Source organism: Grus americana, chromosome 6 (genome assembly GCF_028858705.1).
Source record: "Grus americana isolate bGruAme1 chromosome 6, bGruAme1.mat, whole genome shotgun sequence".
NCBI lineage: Eukaryota > Metazoa > Chordata > Aves > Gruiformes > Gruidae > Grus > Grus americana.
In genome coordinates this window covers 28,809,180-28,826,092 of record NC_072857.1, presented here as the reverse complement: position 1 = coordinate 28,826,092, position 16,913 = coordinate 28,809,180, and the positions used below count along the sequence as shown (strand labels likewise).

The window sequence follows — 16,913 nt, the reverse complement described above, 5'->3', positions numbered from 1 at the left end:
TACTGTGGCTTAACAAGTTATTGTGTTTCTGCTGAGCTACTGTCAATGACCACATATGTATTCGCCGCCTGTGACAAACACAATGTAAAACGCTTTAGCCTGACATCAGTGACAGAGATACTGACAGGCAAAAGCTGGCTTAAAAGACTGCAGCGCACGCAGAGCGAGGCAGCTGCAGGAAGGGATATGGACCACCTCAAGAAAACTCCAGAAGAGCTGAGCAGAAGGGACTTTTGGACCAGACCCAGAAATGCTTTTGGGAATGGAATGAGAGGGCTAGGAAAAGCCATAAGAGATACTCCTCATCTCCTGGCCCACCAGGTGGAAGCTGGGTGGGTGGCTGGGTTGTGAGGGGGGAACAAGAAAATGCTGAAACTTCTAAAACCAGTGCTCTAAGCCTCTGTGAAAATTAAAACGCAGGACTTCATGTTACCAGCACAGTAGCCCAAAGAAGGCCAGGGTCATTAAAAGCTGTGGAATCCAAAGACTACCTTCAATGGGGAAGAGACAGCATGATCCTGGATGCAGCCCAGCCTGCTGTTCTGGAGACCCAACACCAGCCCTAGCTCTAAAGGGGCTCTGCACAGTGAGTCAGTCTAACAACCCATCCCCTTGGATCAGGACAAAAATGAAGCTGCATGTCCTCTGCCAGCCCCCAGCGAGGGACACGGCGCCCGCTGCCCAACTCAGTGGCATCAACAGCTACTACATCTGGCCACAGGGCAAAAACTGCAGGTGGGAAGCTTGGCCCAGGAGAGACCGCAGGCTGTCTTTACTCGAGAGCCGCAATGCTGCACTTCACATCGGAACAGTTTTGGATGGGCAAAACTGACCAAAATAGACTCAAAACAAAAAAGCACAACCTTTCCTGAGGTGTCTGAACTCCCCCTTCTTTGCACTCCCCATGAGCTCTGGGTCATCCCGTTTCTTCTAACTTTCCAGGGAAAGTGTAAAAGTGATGCAACATTTTTTAATTTACCATGCACTGACCATGGGCTTCACACTGAGCAGAGCCCCAAGGTGCCTGTCTAAGTAGTCAAACACAGGACGGAAAATGCAGCTGCTAACCAAACCAGCATATTTCACAAAGGGACCCTGTTTTATACTGCAGATGAATACAGCAACATTTCTTGTATGGTAGATTAAAAGCAACAGACTTTGTGCAAGCGCAAACAGGTACATGAATGAGTAAGATGCTGGCTAAGTCAATGAAAGATGTTTCCAGGGGAAATGGACAAGTAACAAGCAAAGACAAAACATGTAACAGAAACAGGGCCACAGGTCTTTTAGAATAATTTCTATTCTGTTTGCTGTAAGAGGAGCAGAGTAAGAGAAGGTAAGCAAGTGTGCACACAATCAGTTTGAGGTATACCTAAACTCTGAAAAAGGACCTGATCCTTTAAGTCTTTTGAGATCATTGAGATGCTGAACATGCTTCCACTCATTTGGTTTTTCCTTGTGAACAGCAGAATAAAAGCTGCTGCATTGCTTTTTTCCACCACTCATGTGACTCTCCCCGAGATCTACATACCGCAACAATTACTCAATTTACATCTGATTTAGTATCTTAATACTTCAACTGTGATTTTACATAACATTTCTGCTTTTGTCTCTCATTTACCTAATTCATACATATATTGAGAAACAGGTTGTCTAAAGGAAAGCAGCCTATTTCTGCAGGAGGTCACTTAGATTTCCATTGGGTTTAATGTTTTAATTCCTTCCTAGCTGCTAGCAAAATATATTTTGGTAACTAAAATCTTGTATTTTCATTCATTTACATAATAGTGAACTGAATACATCCTGCCCTCAGATATTCATAAGCCATAATCACTGATGGGAATGGGTATATTTCACTTGAATATCTGAGGAGATAATTTCAGTACAGTGCTTTTAATTTTTTTTTTTATTTCATAATAATTTTTCAGACAGGCATGGTCTATAATGACATTAATGATCTTATTCAAACCTGCATTTTTTATCAGGAAAAGACTCATCTGTATTTTTTTCAACTATCACCTAGGAAAACTCTAGAGGCAGGCAAGTCTCAGAGCTTAATAAAATAAAATAAAAATCCACTTCTTGCCAGTAAATTGAGGATATCTGATATGGACTCATCAAGACTCAGACAATATCTAATTTAGTATTATCTTTCAGGGTATTCTAATGGAGGAATATTTGTTGAAAACATCTTCCCCATAAGCTATGCAAGTGTTTCTTCATTCCAGCTCATTCTATTGTGCTGGATTTGAACATCTTCTCCCCCATAATTAGTATCTGTAATTGTGAACAAGAACAGAAACAGTCTCAGAAATAAAAAAGGCAAGCCACAAATTCAAGGGAGTAAGAGACTGTAACTCAAGCTAAACAAGATACATCTTACAACAAGCATTAACCTGCCCAATGATCAAAACCACCAGGGTTAAACATAAAATATTGCCTGTTCTAGAAAACTACCCCATACCTCCCATATACTGCTAAACTGACCAAAGGAGCTGCCTTTGGAGGGTTGTAAGTAAAGAAACGGAGGAAAGAAAAACCTAGGAAGGAGACAGAGCTACACTGACCATAAAATTTAAGATTATGACAAACTGAAGATGAAACATAACCCTTTCATACCACAAAATGAGGAGTGAGAGCTTTGGATAGACAAGACCAAGGTCTTAATGTTCTTCCATTTATTTCAGAGGTGACAGGGAGTGATTACCAACTTACACAGGATCCTGCCCTGTAAAGAAAATCCTGGCTCTAATGAGGTCAGTGCATTTTTCCCCACCCCGTGAACTTCAATGAGAATAGGATTTTACCTTTGCTGTTAAATCTGAGGAAGTTTTTCTGCCTCTCTCTTGTCCATATTAGTTGTACACTGGGTGAAATGCAGCAGATTATGGAAAGCCAACTATTGGAAAAGTCAAATATATTCTTTATTTTACTACATTATGTGATTTTTTTTTTTTTACTCACAACTATCCTGAGTTATTTTTTGAAGTGATAATATCATAAAAAAATTTAGGTTGGAAGGAACCCTCTGAAGGTCACCCTGCTCAATCTCCTGCCGAAAGCAAGGCTGACTGCACAGATCAGGTTGCTCAGCCTCCTGTCAACACGATGTTCCTTGTTTTGTGACAATGTGGATTAGACAGCAGAGTTATTCCAGGTTTGTCAAAATTACTTTGGCATCTTTCACCTGAGATGTTCTGATGCCTTTAAGAGCTCCAAGCTCCTCCTGCAAAATGGCTTTGAGTCTGCAGGGACTTTGCAGACCATAGGTAAGTTGCAGGCCTAGTTCTCAACACTGATTTAAAGGAATTCTCAGGCTGCTGTGATTTGTACTTTTCCGTTAAAAAAGTAAGGTGATGTGCACATCATACCTGAGTCCCTTTTGCTAACACGAGCTCATTCTGGAACAAATAATCATGAAAAGAGAATCAAAATAATAGAATACTCCTAGAAAGCAAGATTTAACTTCGCTTATATTTTAGTCATTGGGAACTTAATGTCAGGGATAGAAACAATACCGATTGCAGTTAAAGCCACAGATTCCTTACCCACCAAGTCATCAAGCAAATTATTTCAGAGAAGCTCATCAGATAAACAGTGAACAAGTATAAAGTAACTGCAGTATACCTGCAGAAAAACTATGGGAAGAGAGAGACATCAGTCTATGAACTTATTCAGTGCCACCGACTAGCTTCATTTCCAGCTATTGCTGTAGTAGATAACAGTCAAAACCACCGAGGATTGTAACACTGTCTTAAGAAAAACAACAGAGACACTGTAATGACCATGGGAAGACACAACATTGATTTGACACCTCATGAAAACCCAACATCCACAACCAGGTGCCGTAACATAGCTCAGAACAGACCCAGGAAGATTGACGCATACTGAGTCCCCGGGGCCGCCTCCTTCAGTAAGTGGGTATTCTTGGAACATCTCCTGCACAGATATTTGGAGCTCCACTTAGCTAGTGAGATCTCATGAGTTTGCACAACCATCTCTGCAACTGCATAAACATTATGCCTTCGCTTGAATGAAATCTTAGTAGTGGAAGGAGCAAGTCTAGCTCTGTGGGATATGATATTCCATGCACATTTCTTTATTCTACATTGAACCTGGAATCTATTGAACGGAATCTCTCTGTTCAAGAGCAGGAACAGTCTCCATCTGTTAGTCTGGGATTCACAGGTTGTTTCTAATTAACCTGGATTAGAAAGCAAAACTCAGCTTTGACTAAGCAGACAAAGCTTTTAGACTTTCAGGTATTTTGGTTTAAGATCACTATGGAGAATTACGCATGCAAACCAGTTTCCCACCTGCCTGCCTATCCCCATGGTTGTACTCTCAATTTATGCTGTAGGTAAGGGAGTCTGAGAACAGGAATTCTGTGCTGTGGCACTACTTCAAAGTGCATGCCAAAGCTTTATGATAGACTGTCATAAATCACATATGGACGGGCAATGAATGAAATGCAGCTTCCAAGTCATTGTTATGCCCTTATTGATTTTGGTGTAGGCAAGAGCTGACCTACATTCAGTACTGCATCAAAGAAATTCCTAGGCCAGATTAGCTTGTCTCCTAGAAAGCACTCTATTTCCTGGGTTGGCTAGTACGCTGGCCAGTTTCACTTTATTAGTTTGGCCTGTAAAAAAGTTTCTAACAGCAGTATTTCTGTTTTACAGTGTAATTTTAAAAAAAAAAAAATCAAGTAATAAAACCCTCATATATACAGAAAAGAACAACACATTAGCCCATTTATGCCAGAAAGAGGCAGGCCATTGCCCCTGAGCTGCTCTGACCTTTTAGGTGGGCAGGCGGCAGAGCTTGTGAAAGCTGGTCTCCAGAGCAAAGTGAAACCAGTGCTTCAGTGAAGGGCAAACCAAGGACCCTAAATGGCTTGGATGAGAATTTGGGGGCTGAAATTTAGAGGGCATGGCTCTGACACCTGGAAAGTGCTCCAATACCTGGAATAGTACTGCCATAGTTAAAGAAAAAGGCCAATTCCATGTGCCAGTCTGTTATCCTCAATTCTTAATGTTCTTGAGCTAGGACAATCTGGGGCCAACTCTCAGCCTAACGTTGTCTTAAAAACGTCCTCCAGCGGTGGATTAGCCACATGAAGCAGCTCAAAAATTGCTACTTGGTTCTAAATGCCACATCACAACCTGTGAAAGGTAGGTGAGACCCATCTACCTCAGCTACTCATAACCAACCATCAATCTGTCAGTGTTCCACGGTAGGCTTTTATTACATGTTCTGGTATGCAGAGCAGCAGCAGATCTAAAATGAGAATCATTCAGAATCAATGGGTTGGGATTAATCTGTCCTCCTGTCCAGTGCAAGTGCTGCCACAGTAATAAACAGAAATCTGATAACTTCATACTGTCAGCACAAAATGAAACTACAACCTTGACCTGTGCAACATCATCCAGTAATTTTTTCATAACTTCAACATACCATACTACACAGCTATGATCTAATAAGAATCTAGAAGTAATTAACTGGAATTTTTGAAAACTGAAGCCTTAATCAAATATGTATTCTTATCAGGGTTGCAAGCCAGCAATAAATTGGGACATTTAAAAAACTGGGATCCAATCCAATCCGTGATCTGATCAGGGTTCAATGGTTATAATAAATTGGGAGTATTAAAACTGGGATCACATCCAACGCTTTATTTTGTCTAAACCACAGGACCTGGCTGTGCTGCAAAGTCAGGAATACTCAATGAACAGATATACCATGTTGGATTAACCCTTAATAAATAACCATGCACAAGCTCAGGAGTCCCAAAAACAAGTGGTTTAGCACAGAGCTTGAGTGAGCCATTACCAACATTTTATCAGAGATCAACATGAACTATAAACAGCCATAATAATGCTTTTAGACTTGGCAAGTGGATAACACAGGCACAAAAGCTACACGAGGTCGGCAACTATGTGTGTGTGTATAAGCGTGCTCTAAGATGTACTACACATTTAAAAAAATCATATTTTGATTTTTCTAACAGTCTGAGTTTCAACTTTTGATTCAAAACAATTTGGCTTTTCTACCACACTGCCATGCGTGCTGCTATTCTTGCTTTAATTTTAATTTCCAGTAACGTACAAATTGTTTGTAATTAAGTATAATGAAACAAATGCTGACAGAAATGGAATGGAGTTTCACTCACAAGTATTCTCTCATATATAAGTGGTCTCTAAATGTTTTTATTTCTGTAAGATGCATTCCCTTCATACAGGGATCTTGCAGCTGCAAAATTAAACCTCTGTTTGCCAAATATCAAAAACATATGTATTGATTTTTTTAACTATGGGAACAGGCAACAAGCATCAGAGATGATAAGACAAGAGAGAAACGCTCTTCAGTTGCTGGAAGGTTTCTGAAAAGTAAAGGAAATTCAGTCTTTAATATAAAAACTGAAACCATTTAATTTGACCCAAACTTGAGATTCACTGTAACTTAAGCATTCAGTTCAGATGTTCAGAAAGCAAGGGCCAGATATTCCTTCTGCTTCTCTTAACACTATACTCAAAAACTTAATACTATTAAAAAAAATATTCCTCAATTAATTCCAATAAGGACTACAAAATCAAGGCTGTTTTAATAAAACAACAATGTACAACTCCTATGAACAAGTGCAGAGTATTATTTTTTACACAGAGTGCCTCCTTACTCACCAACTCACATGCTACTTTTTAAAATCACCCCATTTTCAACAAGGCGCTTCATTTTGTGACATTTTATTCTAATGTCAAGGAAATGTTCAACTCTGCTGGGAGAGAGACTTTGGTCTCAGCAGGAATATTCCAGTAAAATAGTCCTAAACAAACAGGAAAAAATAGTTTTCTTTCAATTGATAGTCACTCTATTTGCATTTGAAAGGCAAACAAATTATTATATGTAAAACTCAAGTGCCTAATATATTTATCCAGTTTGTTTTACAATGATTTTCAAACGTTAGAAAATGAAAAGGCAACCTCAAGCAAGCAGGAAAAAGATGGAGGAAAAGAAATCTTGTTTTGAGGAAAAGAAAAGAGAGGATCTCTTCCAGGATTTAGTAATGTAGCGAACATCTTGTTGTTAAAATGATAAATTCTGAGTAATTTACACAGAACACACTAAAAATACAGATTTGAGTCAGCTTGATCAAAATAAACCTCAGACATAGCATTTGCTTTTTCCTTTTATGGGCAGATTCTAGACCTTTGGAGCACATGCTTTATTGCAGCCAAACTCTTTGAAGCATGAACAAAATGAAGAGTTTATTTAAAATAGGGCCTCAGTCCAATGAACCACTTGGCTTGTGTCAGGAAGGACAAACCACCACCTCAGAGAACTGTATCACCAGTTAAGTCAGTCCTCCTGAACTATCTGTGTCATGAACTTCTGCCTTTCTCCAGTCAAGTTTCAGCGACACCGCATCGCTGTGGCACAAGGAAAGCTAAGGGAGGTAGGGGGAGAAGAAGAAAAATAGTGAAATTTAGAAGAGGTGCCAAATTCATATTCAATTGGACACAGATAAGGCTATTACTAAGCAAGGAACACCTAACATCCTAAGTTCCTGTTAACCACTTGATGCTTGCAGAAGTAGTGGTCATATAATAAAGTACTGGCTTTGACAAAAAAAGAGGCCTGGGGCTGAGGTCTGGAACAAATTCCTGGCCTGACAGGGACTTTTTAGGAACCTGGACAAGCAGCTGCACTGCCTGCACGTCAGATTCCCACCCACAGGATGTTTTGGTTTTTTTTTTCCCCTGCCAGATTTTCTCTCTTCTACCTCAAGCGTAAGTGCTTGGGGTCAGACCCAAGCTTCCCTAACATCAACGAGCACAATGAGACCTTGATCTTGGTGGGGATTGCTAGGGAACACAAGCAGTAAAAAAATGATGATGTCAGCATTTCAGTGCAGGATGTGGAGCTGCTTCAGAGAACTGCAGCTACAAGGCAGCACAGAGAGTTGTACTGAAAACTGAGAATAGGACAATGTGGAATGGAAATAGAAATTACTAGGCTAGAGAAATACTAAATTTATTTTCACTTTTTGAGGTTCAAATCTGAAACTTGGCAGCCCATAAAAGGGGTTGCCAGGCAAATCTATGCCGAGTACCAATGTGCAAGCAAGTCCAATCTCTTGGGAAGCATCTGCACTACAGAGTGAGTGCTGTATACTCTGTCTGCATACGCCTACTAGCTCTGACACATTCTGGATGTGCCAGACTTGTTGCACATACACCGTACAATTCCTTCTCTGTGCAGGCAGGAAATCCAACCTATTCTGAGCACGATGGACTTATGCTCATGCAACACACCTACGTAAGATCTGATGTTTCCTGTCAGAGCCAGCGTCACTGAGTTTGTACTGCACAGCCAACCCGTAATTGTGCAGTGAATACATCTGACATTTCTGCACATCTGTAAATCTTGTCAAAATTTCTGGAAGAAGACTGCATCCTTTACAGAAAGCCTGTCCCTGGAATTCTGTGAAATACTAACGTACCTATCCAATGCCAATTCAGAAACTCTGCAAAACTCAGAGATGACCTACTCCTGTAAACTGGAAATGTACTTCCTACTGAAAAATATTTCTCAGCTGAGATCTTGGAACAGTATTCTGGTTTTGGAGAGCTGCCAAGCATATACTGCATGCAAAACCAACATCCAAAACCATGCGAGGTCCACAGCTGCTAAGATGTTGAAATGCACTTGATCATTAATCCTGTCACACCCAGCCCAAAAATCAACTACTCTGACCTCTCCCACTAGCAACCAAAACGGACAGCTTGACCATCAGATGAAGAATCATAGTATCAGTTAGTATGACAGATCCTGAAATATTTAGGCAGTCAGCATTTAAGAAAACTGAAGTTTAAGCAAAACCCTGACTTTAAGATTGTAATAATTGGATTGAGGATCTGAACAAGAATTACTTATACAGCTAATCTTAGAAAGGTAAAATTAGGTACATGTTTGAGTTAATTCTAGAAAGGTTAAATGTTAGAAAAGCAATTTATATTTTGTTAAAGCTGTTAAATACAGGATTTGTTCACAGGTATCAGGGGACAAAACATGCTACATTTCTATCAACAGTTCTACTGCTCTACTATGACATCCCTAGTAGTTTTAACATATACTCATTTCACTCTCAACAAAAACAGATTTGAAAATATGCCTATTTCTAGTAAGCTTCAGTGAAGCTTGGTTTTATAAATATGAGACGAAGTATGCAGGATTGCAGCTAGTGAAGTCATAGAAGCAGAAGATCTATGGTGTGGATGTGCCACAAGGTTTTCTTTGCCAATATGTGCATTAAAATCTTGGACTTGAATTACATTATAGAATTACTAAATCTTGGGGCAGAGCTATAAAACATGTCTTCACTGTCTTACTGAGCATCGTCACTAGGTGAACAGTCAACAACTAAGAAAAGGACTGAATTAGCTTCAAGCCAGGTAATGTTTCCTTCCACTGATTTTAATCAATTTCCCAAACAGTTCTTACCCACATAAGAGAACCAGCTTCCTTATATAATTTTCCTCTAGGAAAGATAAAGTCTCTTCTGTTCTATGATCAACTCGAGAAGGGTTCAATAGTCACCCTGTAGATAGTCTTATGTGGGCAAACATACAGCCATGCTCTTACTTAATTTAGAAAGTTGAAGCAAATTGCTTGTTTTTACAGCATGTGTTGCATTGCTTTGAGGATAACGAAGGGAAAATTTCTTTGCTCTTCTGCTTTTTTATTTTTATTTTTTAATTATAATCCCCCAAACATATAAAATGTATTATCTGATAAAAAAAGTGATATTTCTATTCTCGTGCATTATAGAAGAATTAAATAAGTGAGTTAAAAATATCATCTTGGTTCATCCACTTCTCAACACACCTGCTGTTCTCCATTTCAGTTGCAAACTCTTCCAGGTCAAAACTGAAATCATTACTAGAGAAACCAGAATGATGAAGACATTGAGCTGCCAGTTCCTAATGCAGCCTTACCAAGTTACTGTCAATCAGTGACTGTAATTTAAGAAAAAGCATACAACGCTAAAGAAATATTAAGAACAATTATCTTCTGTCCAATTGGAACGTTAGACCTCTAGACAGAAGGGTTCATTCCTTGCAGCCTGCCAACATTTTAGTAAATGACACTGGCCCTTTAACAGATGGGATACATGCTTCTTAGCTTGCCAGGATCCTAATAAAAGACACTGGCTTCTTTAAAATGAAGGACACATACCTCTCAAATTGCCAGTATCCAAATTGGGAGTCAGCAGTTTAAAATAAAGGCACTCATCAATCTGGCAAAATCAAGGACATGGCACAGAAATTTTAAAACAAATGGTACAAAGTTTCTCCTGACACTCCTTAACTTAGATGAACTAAATACTTAACACTGGCTAAGCATATCTAGTAGCAGCACTGCAGCAACTGGATACCTTACTAGCTTTTAAAACAGTACATAGCAGCAGCAGATTTCCAGGGGTTGGGGTTTGGATTTGTGTTCCCCATCAAACCCATTAGCTACCACTTACACGACGACTGACCACGCACAGCATGACTCATACCAAAGCGCAGTGTCTTTCCCCGGGCACTGAGCAGCACCACATAGGCTGGCCCGTGTGGAAAGACCCTGCCTGCCCAAAAGGAACCATATCTGCTTCCACTCCATCTCCCACGAGCAGGATGCTCCAGTGAAGGAAAGAGAGCTCTGAAAGCTTTCCCCATACCCTGACAACCCATATGACTACAACTTGGAAAGTTTTACAGCAACTGCAGACACCTCTTGAGAGCCAGAGTGTATGGGTCTCTAACTTCTGTGACAGCAGAGAAGTTAAAGAAACAAAGACCTTCTTCAGCATACCACGAAGTACATCTGGATGAGTTTGGGAAAGGGAGAGGGGGAGTTCGCTGAGCCTTGTCAGCACTTACAAACTGTCCCCAGTTCCTGAAGGGCGGACATGGGGGAAAGCAGAAAACTATAAATTCTCTTTATCTGGAAAGATAATGAAGTTGCTAAGATTGGGCATGGAAAAGGAGTATTTTACAAACAAACAGAGAACTGGGCTTATTCACATCGGTGGTTCCTTTCCTTTCAGTCTCAGAGCCTTACCTCAGAAACATGAAAACTCACAGCTGACACACACCCAGCTTCTTGCCTTGCCCATCTCACCCACCCCACTGCTTGCAGAACCCTGCCTCTTCAGACTGATTTTAACCATTTCAACCTGCTTGCTTTCTGGTGTCTCTTGGCATACTCAGCATTTGTGGAGTGGATATTTCTGCCATACGTGGCTAACCAGCAAATACTGTGCAGAAAAAAACCACACCCAAGTACAAAAACTTGGCACAGCCAACTGAAGCCAAAGAGGTCTGAAGTGCTGGAAAACACAGCAGAGGCTGTCAGGAGAGAAGGGAGGAGGTTCTCACTTTAGAGAAGCAGAGAAAAAACTACTAAGTCAGTTGGTCTTGGGAATGGGCAGAGGTGAAACATGTTTTGAAGGAACTGATCTTTGCCAGCTTAGCAGAAGTTGGGATCTGAATAGCAGCCTCTAGAGTGAAGTGCACAGAAATTGCAGGAGACAGACAAGCTCCTGTCATACAGCAGCTCTAACTCGGCCAGATCATCTGTCTAAAGCTCTGCGTTGCCTGGACCTGCCTGCCAGCAGGCATAGTCTGGGACACCTCCAGTCAGGCTGCCTGTCTGTCCCTTCAACCAATCCCTTGCTTTGAAGTTTTTCATCTGATCAACAAAGATGCTGCCACCATTTACTCACCTTTCACGTTCATCTTTCATTTTCTCCAGCTCCTCCTCTTTAAGCATGCCTTGCTTTGGATTCACCTTCTGATCTGTTTTCCCACTTTTATCTTCTTTTTTCTTTCCAAATCTGTTTAAGATAACAAGGAAGGAGTCAGGAGGAAATAATTACTAGAAGAAAAAACAGTACTTATCTATCATAAACCACAGAAATTTTAGGCAATCAAAACACTGAGTTTTTATCTTAGTCACTCATAAATTTCCCACGCTGCAAAATAAGTTACAAGTATTAAACGGGCCATCTGCAATAGGAAGGACTGGTTACAAATTTATTTGGACCCTGTCCTTTCAAAAACTATTGCCTGAAGCAAAGTCAAAAAGCCCCACCAAACCTGAAATGCAAGGCACTGCAGGGCTGGACTATTAATACAGCACATTTTAAAGAGGCTGAAGGTTCTTCTTGCCACAGGACAGCTCTCAAAGCGACATGCAGCTGCTGTGGTGTCAGCACCCAGACTGGACCACGTGTTCTGCTCTTATCAGTAACTATTGTCTCTCATTCACATTTGGCCTTAATCTAAGGATTTGTTCTTTGTTTAAATGAGGATGCAATCGGAAAGAATAAAACCTTGCTTTATTCTGAGAGTACAAAACTAGATAGTTCATAACAGCTCTTTTTTAAAGTACTTCTGGGTTCTTCTTTCTGCCTAGTAATATACTATCATGTAATATGTATGCTGTGAAAGTCCTCCAGAGACCCCAATCAGTTTGGGGGTCCCACTGTTCTATACAGTGTACAAATATGCATAACATTAGTCTGGCTTATGCAGCCTATAAAAGGTGACTGAACTGGGGAGCTACCCTTCATTTCTGATGGAGTTAGAATACTGGGGTCAAGTATGTCAAATGTGCTCATGAATTATGGGCCAAAAAGTATAAAAACCTCCCCTCCTCTTTCCCAGTTTGAAATTCTCAGTTCCACAAGTAAATGATTAATTTGTGTCTTCCCATGTAAATTAATGTGTCCTAGCATGCATAACAACAATGTAAAGAAAAGTAATGGATTTCTTCATTACATATACCATATTGCAGACTAATTGACTCAAAACTGTTAACTCTCCTGTGAAAGTCTGCAGCGTTGCCTCAGTGATCTTTCTTTTACGCTTTTTATTTTTCACGTCAGCCCAAATTGCCTCAAGTGGAACAGCTGAACTACTGTGCGTATACTTCAGCTGTAAATCACTGACTTGAGGTTTCTCCTCTGATGAAAGCAGAAATCTTGCAAATATTCTGTAAGGCTCATAAGCTAATGATCCAAATTTTTTGTGAATTTAATCAATAATTCTGAGCTTGTGGTCATATGATGTTCTTAGGTACTCTGCAGCAAGTCTTCCAGACAACAAGAACTTGGTTAGAAAGGGAATGATTGGCGTGAGAGGCAGGCACATAACGTGTGGTGCTAATGAGAAGGCAGGCAAATACTACAGGTAATAACATGGGATGCTTTATCAGGGCTCTGCCATGGACTGTGCTGGGGAGTATGAAGAGTCTTATCTCAGTGCATGGTTTAGTCTTCCCTTTTTTTAGGTGTGTCAATAGAGATAGATGGTGTCTTATATTCTTTGAGGTATCCTTTGACCATAATATACATACATCTTGTCTACAAACAATCTTCAATTCTTTTTTATGGTCCCTACTCATTTCTGTGCTTCCAGAAAGACAGCAGATACTTTCCATGCTTTTGCTTTTCCTGAGTATAGAGCAGCACACTGATTCCACTGCTGCTTTCTGGGTTCTGGCAGTCCCAAGAGGCTGTGGAGCCACAAACCCTGTCAGAGGCGGGCAGTGGTGGCGGCAGTGAAGGCAGCAGTCGGGAAACACAAGAGAGACAGAGGTTGTACATGCAGAGTGAGAAGATACAAAGTGAGAAGGGCTCACAGATATGAGACGACCCAGGTGAAAAAGAAAAACTAGATGAAACCCTGCATATATTGCTCTCTACACAGATGTCAGGCAGCCAAACAATAAATCGCCTGGGGATGAGCACCAGCAGGCTGCACCTGAAACACCCCTGCTTTCTAACACTCGGACATGCTGGGAAGGTTTCCAGGCAGTTCTCTTAAGAGAGGCTGTATTAGCACTTGCATCTTGGTCATAATCCAGCTCTGGTACTTTGTTTATATTCAGGCTGCCTGCTTTTCTCCCACAGTTTCAATTATGGGTTTGCGGAGTCTCGTATTTGACTGTAGTATGTATTGATTTTGAAAACATTATTTTGGGGCATTTATGTATTGCTGCAGGGAGTTGAAGTTGGATATGCTGCATACTCAAGAGAAATGTAAAAAAAAAAATCTTTAACATACGTCCCTTTCAAGTCTAGGTATTATTTTTTGCTTACTGGGGAAATAAATTTTAAATAAAATAAAGTGACAATTTTGATTGTAATAACTGCCAACATGACAACTCTCAGAAAAAACAGTGGTGTTTGCTGGTAGAGCTGCTCTTGCCATAAAATTGGCAAGTTCCAGTGTAATTATAAATTGGGAATAGCGAGTTGGTCTTGATGAAAACAACTTTTGGTTTTTTCGCTATTTTTGGCTTCAGATGGGATTTTGTGCAGGCTTACAATTTTTACCTGTTACGCTAAGCGTACAGCATATAGCTCAAGGCTAGGGAAATGTTCAGATTTTTGGCCTCTCTTGCACATTGCTATACCATAAAAATCTATTCTCTTTTATTATTATTGTAATATGTTTTTCAGCTCAACAAAAGTCTTGCACAAACATTAAAAAATAAAATCAGCAAAAAATTTAACACTGGTAAGAGCAATACAGAGTAGACAGCATTAAACCACAAAAAACCCAGTATCATCTCTGTCTGAATTTATACAACATGTCCTAAAATTTATGGTCTGCTCACTGATGTGTTCTAATTTCCATGAGCTTCTGATGATAAAATTAACTTCCACCCATTGTAATTTTGCATGGGTTTGTGCACTACAGGCTTAATGGTTCTCTACTGCTTATAGGAATTAAAAAAAAAAGTAAGAGTACTTGCTGCCCAGCTGGGTTTGATCATGTTCTCACTGATATCAGTGTGAAGCCTTCCACTGATTTGAACAAGGACAGGATAAAATCTATTGTCAAAATTATACTATGGAATTAATCCATGTTAAAATTCTATGAAAACCGAATGGCTTTAGGATTTTAAGTTTCCAATTCTCCAGGCAACAAATAATTGGATTGTGGTAAAATCTGCCTTCTGTATTAATACTACTGTCAGAAAAATAAAAACATTAATGAAAAAAAATGTATGGCACACAAATTTTTAAAAGGTCTGTTCTGCTATAATGTGCACAGCAAAATTCTCTTCAACTTCCTATCTGTTGGAATTGTTACTCTGAAAACCTTATGTAGCAAATGGAAAAAAATAACTAGAAGACCTGAAGACAAATGGATCAGCTGTATCCTCTCATTCTATACCCATCTATAATCAATTTATGTCAAACGAAGCCACTTGTAATCATAATGACAGTAAGGAAATAAATTTGTGTCTTCTCAGGTTGAATGACTGCCCCTGTTCTCTGATTATCCACTGTAAATGCCTGGGAAATACTGTTAAAGAAGGTAAAGCCCTAATAACCTTAGTATACTTTTCAGTTGAGAAAATTAATATTCCAACTACTCAGAGAATAGTCCTCCTGTAAACAAACGCATAAAGGGATTTTATGTGATCCGATCTCCAAACGCTTCATCCTTATGGGAAAACCGCATAAGCAACAGCTGAAAACATACTGTGCAAGAGTGAGGGACTATCCTGTTTCTAGTCATTTCAAAGGGTGCCCTGCAAATAACTAAAATTTTTCCCCTTAGAAGCATTAAACCATAGAACCATTTAGGTTGCAAAAGACATTTCAGATCATCAAGTTCAACCGTTGCCTAGCAGTGCCAGCCAAGTCCACCACTAAACCATGTCCCTAAACACCACATCTACATATCTTTTAAGTATCTCCAGGAACGGTGACTCCACCACTTCTCTGGGCAGCCTGTTCCTGTACTTGACAACCCTTCAGTGAAGAAATTTTTCCTAATATCCAATCTAAACTTCCCCTGGAACAATTTCAGGCCATTTCCTCTCATCCTATTGCTTATTACTTGGGAGAAGAGACCAACACCCACCTGGCTACAGCCTCCTTTCCGGTAGCTGTAGAGAGCGATAAGGTCTCCCCTCAGCCTCCTCTTCTCCAGACTAAACAACCCCAGTTCCCTCAGCTGCTCCTCATAAGACTTGTGCTCCAGACCCTTCACCAGCTTTGCCCTTCTCTGGACACGCTCCAGCACCTCAATGTCTTTCTTGTAGTGAGGGGTCCCAAGCTGAACACAGTACTTGAGGTGTGGCCTCACCAGAGCCAAGTACATGGGGACGACCACTTCCCTACTCCTGCTGGCCACATGACTTCTGATATAAATGAATGAAGTCTCTGAACACCAAATGCATGTCGTCTTCTTGCAGTATTTATTACCATTCTATTGGCTATAGCATTAAAGCATACGTATGCTTCTTTTCAAGGCTTCCAAGAGGTAAGAATTAAAACAAACCTCCTATAGACCTGCTCTGTTATACTTGGGATAAATATCTTATATGCAAAACCTAAAGCTGTGGTCATGGCAACACTTCATTTCCGTGTGGAGCCGTGAGCTTCCAGATCTCAAATGTGTTGATATTTGCTTCAAGGATTAAAAAGCAGGCAGGTCTATAAAATCCCAGACTTCTAAGCAGGAGAAACATCTGGTGGGTGGAACCCTAAGCAACTTGCTGACTAAATGCAGCAATTTGGATTTCTTAGTTAATTCAGTTGCCCTAGATCGGTAGGTGTCACTACAGCTAACAGGGTACATAATGGAATTGCAAACATCTGCGGGTAAATAATTCAAGAGGGCCTATGACACAGTCAAGCAAGATACAAAACCTAACAATGCCATAAAATCTTGACATCTCCAGAAATGATCTGTAAAAAATCAGAGTGATTTGTAAAGTACATATAACAAAAGCTCTGACTCCTAGTCATTTCACAGCAAATGGGGAAAAATACCGAGATTATTAAAGCAGCTCCCTTATGAAAAACTAGAAATAACCCTTAAAATTAAATTTAAATGTGA

The 16,913-nt window shown here is 40.1% G+C and overlaps 1 protein-coding gene across 3 annotated transcripts in view; it reads right to left on the bottom strand.

Annotated features, from left to right (window-relative positions):
- PARD3B (par-3 family cell polarity regulator beta) overlaps nt 1-16,913 on the bottom strand; it is a 423,913-nt gene that overhangs the window by 88,718 nt on the left and 318,282 nt on the right. For all 3 annotated transcript variants that reach the window (XM_054830200.1, XM_054830201.1, XM_054830202.1), the window contains one exon: nt 11,774-11,884. In XM_054830200.1, coding sequence (XP_054686175.1) covers nt 11,774-11,884 — 111 coding nt within the window. The remainder of the gene's footprint in view (nt 1-11,773; nt 11,885-16,913) is intronic.